Genomic DNA, 9436 nt, shown 5'->3' with positions numbered 1-9436 from the left:
AAAAATAATAGAAATAAAATAAAATCACTATGTCAAGTTTTTGACGACCATATCTATCCTCTACCTCATCTCCATCACACAAGATCTACTGAAGACTAGGTTAACCTCCACGACCTGCCCTCTTCATCTACAACCTAATTGTCCTCCATCTCCTTTCCTCTATTGTTGCAGGTGTTCAAAGGCTTCTTTCTCTCTTCCCAGTTTTGATTGTGAGCAATTTTGTAATAAGTTGGTTGGTTCTTCAATTCTTGACCGATTTCATCTTTAATCTATCACTTTCCACCAGTTTCAATTGTGTGTTTTGTTTTCTTTTTTTAAGAAAGTGTTTTCTTTGCTCAATCTCATGATTTTGAAATGATGTCCAAAGAAATTAATCCCGATTTTCATCCAACTTGGCTGATTTGGATCAGGATCGGCTTAGTTTTCCAACTATACTTTTCTGACGTTACTATTCTGGATACTAATCATATACAATTGGTACAAGTGTAATCTTTCAATTTAGTAATTCATTGCTAACTTGGCAGCATTGAGGATATGATGGTGTACCACAATTCCAGTAGAACTCATCTGAGTCCTGACCTTAGAAGTGATGCTCTAGCTAGCTTTATACTTTATCAACATGATAAAATCGCTAAAAGAAAGAACTATTGCAGATTCTACATTATTGCCAACTTTTGTTTAAATGATTTTAAAAGTTTTCTTTTCCTGTACGAAAAGTCATTTATCTCTTCTTCACAGTTTGATTTCATGATTTTTTCTAATTCAGGTTATGTTGGCACATCAATAAGCGATGGCCCTGGATGCTTAATGCTGAGGTGTCCAGATCCATCATGTGGTGCTTCTGTTGGTCAAGACCTGATTGATCTATTGGCTAGTCATGAAGATAAAGAGAAGTATTCTCGCTATCTTCTTAGATCTTATATTGAAGATAATAGAAAGGTAAAGTTTCAGAAACAATATACGTCAAGATATTGTTGACTTAGTTTTTGATTTGTATGAGGATGAAAATATGATGAAAAAATTATTTATGGTTGATCTTGCATTTTCATAATTTTCCCCCATGCAGACAAAATGGTGCCCTGCTCCTGGTTGTGAATTTGCAGTTGAGTATGTAATTGGCAGTGGAATCTATGATATTTGCTGCAATTGCTCATATGGCTTCTGTTGGAATGTAAGTGTTCCAAATACTTATGATTACTCTTTATCTTTGCATTAACATTTGGGGTTGCTGAAATGAAAAAACACAGTGCACTGAGGAGGCTCATCGGCCAGTTGATTGTGATACAGTGGCAAAATGGATACTGAAAAACAGTGCTGAATCTGAGAATATGAACTGGTAGTTATGAGGAACAATTTATTTTTCTCTTCTTTGTACTGCTTCTCCCCTTATGTTTCTAGTAGCTGCAGTTGATTGGTGAACTTGTATCATCTCCTTATAAATAGTAAAATTCTACATATATCTACTAATGTATATCCGGCATTTATACTTCTTATAAATACCAAAAGAATCCAACATTTATATATTAAGATGTGTGTGTTTTTTCTTTTAAAAAACTAAAGTAAATATTCTTTTCAGGTTCATAAGGAAAGGATACAATTCTAAGACCATCGACGTTGTAACTTAACTAATATATAGGCAAAAGATGCACAAGCAACTTGAATCCATTATATTTAATTTACAGGACGAGATATAATAGATATCAATGTTAAATAGTTTGATATATTGAGTGTAGAGTAGTTTTGATGTTTAACCAATGGAAACACTTTGACTTTGTATATTGGATACAGAGAACATTAGGACGATATATGACTTAAAAATGTTAATCCTATGCCTTTCATTTCTTTTATTTCATAGGAGGCAATCTTGGCAATAACTTTCAAACTCCTTATCCAAGCAACTTGGCACTTTTCTATTTCCTCTTTTTTTTTGAAAGAATTATTTATTCAAGTTCTGCAGTGACTCTTTTTTGGAGCATTGTAACATTATCTTTGACAATTGATGCTATAGTTGTGCATTGAATAATATCTTTAGTCTCTCTCTCATTGAATATATATATATGCTTAAAATAAGTTCTTTCGGGTGCTAATAATGTGTTAATTTTTCTTTAATTAAATATTTTATGGTATTTGTTGATTAAATTGCCATGTAATTGTTGTTTCCATTTCCAGGATATTGGCAAATTCAAAACCCTGTCCTAAGTGCAAACGTCCAATTGAGAAAAATCAAGGATGCATGCATATTACATGCACACCTCCTTGTAAATTCGAGTTTTGCTGGTAAAATCTTCTATATTCACAAACTTAATATGCTCCCAATTTGATTGTTCTACTTGTCCATTTCTTTTGCATAATAAATGTCCTTGTAGGCTATGTCTTGGTCCATGGTCAGAACATGGGGAAAGGACTGGTGGCTTTTATGCCTGTAATCGCTATGAAGCTGCAAAGCAGGAAGGAGCGGTATAGGTTTACTTGCTTTATCACTTTGAGATAGCTTTCACAATCTTGACAATCTGGATTTCCTTCTTTTTTTAGTATGATGAATCAGAAAGAAGAAGAGAAATGGCTAAAAATTCTCTGGAAAGATATACTCATTACTATGAACGATGGGCAACTAATCAGTCAGTATGTGACCTTTCAACGCTTCATTCCTTTTCATTACTTAAACTCTTCTATTTTTGAAATATCAGTGGTTTGGACATTTGATTTACTTAGAAACTATCGATTGCTGACACTGATAAATACTTGAGATAGTGCCTCGCATATTTCCTTGTTAAAATACCTTGAATTTTTAAATTCAGGTCTTAGTCAAATAGAAATGATTGTGATAGCACTTCTTTCTACACTATGCTATTCTGGAAACTTAAAGACTTGATCATATGGATAAGTAAGATACACAATCCTAGCAAGAAAAGGAGGGAAACAGGTAATTTAAAGTGAGCAAACAAATATAATTTTGTGGGAAAATTGTATTTTGGAGGGGGAGTGTTTATATCTTTTGAGACCATCAAACCTGATTTCATAGATAAATACAGAACTTTTGTGAGTAGTTAATTTGGGTTAACTACTTTTGATGAAGTCATAAAGGGGGAGTGTTTATTTCTTTTGATGAAGTCATAAAGGGTGGAGTTCTATATCAATAGAGTTTCACACTTCCATTTTGGGTTAAAAAGATAAACTTCTAATTTGTGTTTACACTAAAAAGAAATGGGAACAGAAGACGAGTAACACTAATAATTTTTATTTAGACGAGGATTCTCCCTTACCATGACATGAGTTTGTTGATCATGGTGATTAGATGAAATGCTAAAAAGAGAGGTGGGAAGAGGAGATGCACCAATGGAACCTCAACAAAGAGGAGTGATAATGAGATGTATCCAATCCGACACTTATACTCTAGTTTTAATCATGTTTTGAAGTGCCAAGTTGTACCGCTTGAAATGGACGGTTTTTATCGTTCTGGCACGGGACTGACACTGGTATCCTACTGACATAACATAAATGATGAAGACTTACTTGAAAGCAGTGATGAAGGCTATTGGTGAGGATGATCAACGAGAGATCAGAAGCGGCGGCGATGCGGCGACCACTTTAGATAGGTATGATAATATTTGTATATTTTAAGGAGAGGGGAGATGTTAGTTGTCGACGACAAAATCATGATCGTCTACAAGTAACGGTGGAAGTGCGAGGATGGAGTCGGCGGAATTGCAAGTAAGAGAAAGGAAAAGAAGAATAGAGTTTTACTAAAAATTTAATATAATAATTTTAATTAAAACCATTATATTAAAATAAAATATAAATTAATCAATTTTATATATCTACTATATCAGAGTTATATAAAAGAATTATATTAGTTAATTATATATATATATATATATATTTATTATATGTTATTTAAATTATATATATATGTAATCTGTAATATTTAATATATATATATAATCATTTATTACTAATTAAACGGCAACTTCATATATTATATAAAACAATAATTAACTAATATATTATAATATATAAATTTATATTTCTATTAAAAAGTATAAAAAATTAAAGTAAAAAATAAAAAAATTAATTAAAATTCTGAATTTGGATTTATAATTTATTCAAAATCAAATCTTTTTATCTTTTTAAAAAATAATTTATTAAAAAATGGATTAAAATTTCAAAAAATATTGAAATTTAAAAATATATATACATAATTTAGAATTATGTAAATAATTTTAAAATTTTAAAAACATATAAATTTAAATCTTCTTCTAAATAAATTTGATTTTAGAATGCAATATAAATTATATATATAAATATATAAACCGTAGTATTTAATAAAGATATTATACTTTATAAATTATAATTATATAATTATATATTATATAAATTAATAATTAATTAAGTAAAAAAAGGACAGTCTCATGCACGAAGTTTCCACCAATGTGGAGTCCTGGGAAGGGGCTATTGTATGCAGCCTTACCCTGCTTTGTAAGAGGCTGATTCCACAATTCAAACCTATAATCTCCAGTCCTGGGAAGTTTCTACCATTAAACTGTGACTAGCCATTATGAGAGTCTGGAGGAGCAGAGTGAGGCTAGGCATGCTAAGATGATGAACATGCTCAGATTTTGAGGCATGAGCCACCCACTTTCACCTTTCCAGTAGACCCCATTAGGCCTTTTTTTGTTGTTTTGAGTTGTATTACATTATGTTGACTTTGACTTATTTTATTTATTGCATGATATTTTATTTTATTACATCTTTTTGCTAAATTAGGAATGTGCTTGGTAGACTACGAATTAAATTTTTAACATATTTTTTTGTTACAATTTTTTTTTTCAAACTCATGATTTTAAAATACACTATTACTAATATTTTCAAAATTGTTTAAAATTGTGTACTTATCATTTTTGAAAAATTTAGTTTCAGAAAGATATTTTAAAAATTTTGATTTCAAAATTAAAGGAAAATTTGGACTTAGCTTAGGTATTACTAGTAGAAATCATGCATCTATAGATTTAGATTACCGCATTTTACAAAACACGCTAGATATAACTTGATTATGTATTGTGAAACCTAGAACGGTATGAGATGAATATGATAAAAGTCTTAGTTTTCGATGCTTATGTCAGTGCATCAAAACAAATTTGAGCTAAAAATAAGTACTAACATGGATCAGATTAAGTATTCTTGCATAGTAAAAGAATAGTTGGAAACATACACTTAACTTGACAAACTTGGTGAAAACTGTTATTTTATGATAGTCAGTCAGTACCAATAAGTTAGACATGTGACTAAATAATATATTTTTTTTGTCTAAGTATTTTTTATATATTATATAAATGTTATGCTCGGACTCAAAGCCAAACATTATTATTCTGTTTGAAATTATATTTATTGCTTTTTGTAAGTTTTTTTTTCAAAAAACCTCTCAAGTTTATTTTTGATTATGTCAAAGTGGGAGAGAGAGCATAAGGAAATAAATTGTAAAGTTAAATAATTTAAAAATTTTCATGATTTAAAATTAAATTTCTTTTAAAAAATTATTTTTTTATTTCAAAAGTATTTCTTTTGCAAAATTGTTTTCCTTGAAAATGTTCAAAATGTCAAAATTTTAGTCTTTTTCAAGTAAAGCATAACTTTTACAAAATATTTTTGGAAAATGCTTTTAAAATCTAAAGTATGACTTGCATAGTTCTTAGACCAATTGACAAAGTAAAAAAGAATCATGCCAAGTTCAGGGGGAGAAAGAAAAATTATTTTCAAAATTTTTTTAAATTTATTTTAATTTCAGGAGGAGACACTGAGTTAAGGGAGAGTTAGTTTTTATGATTTTGTTTTTGTTGGAAATGTATACTTGAATTAGGTTGCCATAATAAAAAATGGGGAGATTGTTGATGCAGGGAGCACCAGATGATTAAACCAGAGTTTTAATAATGACAACAGTTCAAGTTAAGTCTGTGAAGTGGACTAATGAACTAAACTGAGTGTGCAAGTAGCACAGGAAAGTCCTAGTTGCGGCTAGGCAAAGGAAGTCCTAGTCAAGAGGACTGGACAACGAAGTCCTGGTCAGGTAGACTGGGCAAGGAAGTCTTGATAAGGAGAACTCGGCAAGAAGACTTAGTAGATCAGAACATCAGGCAGGAAAGTCTAGGCTAGTTTGGAGGACCGAACGTCTTGCAGTGAAAGTCTTGGGGGTCGAGGATCAGAGGTTGAGCAAAAGTCCAACAGGTCTGGAGGACTAAATTGGCAAAAGGTAAATTCTCCTGAGAGGTGTGGGTGAGGACGCATTCTCGGGAAGAGGAACAGTATGCGTCGGTCTGACCTAAGGTTTCATTGGAAATCTAAAAGTCAAGATCGATTAGTTTGCCAAAATTGCCAATTTTTTGCTTATATTTTATTCTGTACTTACCTTGTGATGCAGGAAGGAGGGATCAGAACTTGGATTCCGAGCACCCTAATCTGGATCCAGGCGATCGGACGGTCTAGGCGCTCGGAAAGGATCTAGACGCTCGGGCATCAGCCGATTAGGCTGGTGAGGTGGTTGCGGTGGCAAGTTTTTAGTGGTCGGGACACTTCAGCCTTCAGCCGTCCGGAAAGGCTCTAGATGCCCGGATATGGACAAGGCGTTGCGGAGTCAAAGCTGATTCGATAACCTCCATGTCAGCATCGAAGCGCTTAGAAGGGATACAGGGCGCCCAGAAGATGCCGAGTTAGCATCGGAAGCGGATCGATAAAATGACGTGGAGACGCTCGGACGAAGTTCCAAGCGCCCGGATCAGCCTATATATATAGCTGTGAGGGGAAATCCTAGAATAGAACTTTTACACTACTTGGATAACTTCCTGTGCGTGAATAACATATCTAATACACCGTCGTAACACCGAGGAGCTATATCGACTTCTACACAACACATCTACGTTATTAGTCGGTAACCTTTATATTTTGCTTTTATACTTAACTTCTTAGGATGGTAAAAGTTTACCGTTCCTACCTTTGTAAAAACAAAAACTCTTTATAAGAGGGGAGCTTAATAGTGAATTGTTTGTTGGAAACGATCAAAGATTGTAAACCTTAAAGTAGCAATCTGTGACTGTGAACCAAGTAAATAAAAACGTTCAATGCTTTTATTTCCGCTGCACTTCTTACTCTAATTTTCGTAAGCTTTCCGTACAAGTGAAAAAAATGACGAACGCGCTATTCGCCTCCCCTCTAGCGCTCAACTCGATCTTATAATATATTCCTAAAAATTTTCTCACTCTTCAATTGTCCCTCATCAAAGATTATTCCTAGCTCTCTATGCAAAATGTATCAAAGCCGACATCGCAAGGTGTCTGACTTTAGTCAAGAGACGGACCTCCTATGAAGAAACGCCTGAAGACTCGCAACATCCACCGATAGGTAGACATCTTTTGCCCTATATGTAATCACTCTCGGATCCTCCACTATAAGACCGTTACAGGACACCCAAAGAACAAATGCTCTTGCGTCTTTATCTCTCGCCTATAGAAGGCACAACATCGATCCTCCAAATGGTCCAATCTGTTTCTATTAGGAAGTCGCCTTTGAGCCAGCATTCAAAGCGTAACTACATGGTTAGGCTAGATGTAGAGTTTCCACATTGTTTGCACTTATGATTTCTTAGGACTGAGATGCCTAAAGAAGTCATAGGTCCTAGCCATATCTCCATCCTGCTTAAACCAATCCGTCAACTTTTGCATAGCACCTGTTGATGATCTAGTAGTCGTAAGGATAAGGTCACGAATCTGCAATAACCGCTTGATTAGCAGGGAATCCGAGTGCACCGCCTCTCAAGTCCATTTGTACGCTCGTCTTAAGTAGGTATGATGCACCCATTTGATTTAAAGAGCATCCTCCTTTGCTTGTATTCCCTGAATTATATTGGCTAATAAGGTAAGGTTCCAAGCTTTTAAGTTGCGAAATCTCAATTCTTCTTCTTTGTGTTTGCACATATCTGCTCAAGACATCAGGGGTTGTTTGGACGTCTACATAAAAGACTTGTAGATGCTATAAATTCGGTCAATAATTCGAAGAAGAATAGATAATAAGAGAGCCAAAAGTACTTTAATTCCTGAACCACCAAAGTCATGAGCTACGCCTTTCCTGCATATGAAAGTGTCTTCTGTTGGGACCGTTGCGTTTGCTAGAGGGGGGGGGGGGGGGGTGAATAACTAATTTTTCTCTTGCCGATAATTTTGTTAGCGGAAGCACAAGATAGAATTAATAATTAAGATCGAAATAATATAAGCAATGCTAACCCCTTGATTTACTTGGTATTCACCTCCTCGAGGTGACTAATCCAAAGATCCACACACACACCAGAATTTTTCACTATGAACTATCTCCTTCTCAAAGTAACTTTGAAGGTGGAGAAACCTTTACATTTGATCTCTTCCTCTTACAGATGTATAGAAAAGATTTGGGAGAAGAGTTTGAGATTGACAGAGCTTGAAGATCGTGCAAAGATGCAAAAGTATAAACACTTGCGTCTCCAATCTTAAATCTGTCTTTTTATATTTTCACGATACCAGTCGACTGTCTCAAGAACTAGTCGACTGGTGGGCTTCAACGACTACTGTAGATTGCGTTATTTCTCCAGCTGTCAGTCCAACGTTTGAATATCAGTCGACTAGTCACCCAGTCGACTAGTCCTTCACTCGACCAAACTTTCTGTGTGGTTTAGATCAGGACACCAGTCGACTGATGTCATCACAATCAACTGATGAAGCTGAAACTCACCTTTCAGCTTTCTTCTTTATTCCTTAGTCTAGACTCACGCCTTCAAACATCTTCCACAAGCCTCGTGCCTTCTTTGGATGCTTTCTAGCTCACGGCTCTTCATCTTTGCACTTGCTTGAGATGTTTCCATCAGCTTCGTCATGCTAAGTCTTCCTTTTGCCAAGAGACCGCACCTCCGGGACTTCACCATTTGACAAGAGGCCGCACCTCTAGGATTTCACCATTTGTCAAGACTTCAAACCCGGTCTTTCCTGTTTACTTAAGTTACACATGTTAGATCACCAACATTGCCTAACTTAAACTCAATTAGTCAAACATTAAAATCCAATGATACTTGGGGCAAGACTGCACCAATAATCTCCCCCTTTTTGATGTTTGACAAAAACTTGTTTGAGTTAGGTCTTTAACATTACATGATATAATTTTAGCAAAAAACTATAATCATGAAGCATGAAGCATAAGCATATAAATATGGATAATAGAAGCATAAGACATGTAGATTCTAATTTAAACCAAATATATTTCTCCCTTTTTTGACATACACAAAAAAGTCAACATACCCATACAAGAGGCAGAAATGAACAAAAGTTAGGGCAAATATCCAAGCAAGAACCTCATCCCTTTAGAATATGTAACAAGAGATTTGTCCTTTGAGGGACACACTCCCCCTAACGTCCTACTCCCTCTA

General features: G+C 34.4%; 1 protein-coding gene across 1 annotated transcript; it reads left to right on the top strand.

Annotated features, from left to right (window-relative positions):
* Nucleotides 1–768: 768 nt before the first annotated feature.
* LOC141819100 (putative E3 ubiquitin-protein ligase ARI8) lies at nt 769–2679 on the top strand. Its single transcript, XM_074706466.1, has 6 exons — nt 769–939; nt 1067–1171; nt 1248–1336; nt 2170–2277; nt 2367–2457; nt 2533–2679. Exons 1-6 carry the CDS (start codon nt 808–810, stop codon nt 2677–2679), a joined length of 672 nt encoding a protein of 223 aa, XP_074562567.1. The 5' UTR covers nt 769–807.
* Nucleotides 2680–9436: the final 6757 nt, after the last annotated feature.

This window comes from Curcuma longa, unplaced genomic scaffold (genome assembly GCF_044706935.1).
Source record: "Curcuma longa cultivar G26 ecotype Majalengka, Jawa Barat unplaced genomic scaffold, ITB_CL_G26_1.1 contig_27785, whole genome shotgun sequence".
In the NCBI taxonomy this organism is placed as follows: domain Eukaryota; kingdom Viridiplantae; phylum Streptophyta; class Magnoliopsida; order Zingiberales; family Zingiberaceae; genus Curcuma; species Curcuma longa.
Note: the sequence above shows the minus strand (reverse complement) of the source record. Positions and strands in the feature narration are given on the sequence as shown.

What these genes read in the sequence shown, in the direction of transcription:
- LOC141819100 (XM_074706466.1), top strand. Translation starts at nt 808, where the DNA reads ATGCTGAGGTGTCCAGATCCATCATGTGGTGCTTCTGTTGGTCAAGAC. An exon ending in GAATCTGAGAATATGAACTG is followed by an intron (nt 1,337 to 2,169) that starts GTAGTTATGAGG and finishes TTCCATTTCCAG; the next exon opens with GATATTGGCAAATTCAAAAC. An exon ending in CTGCAAAGCAGGAAGGAGCG is followed by an intron (nt 2,458 to 2,532) that starts GTATAGGTTTAC and finishes TTCTTTTTTTAG; the next exon opens with TATGATGAATCAGAAAGAAG.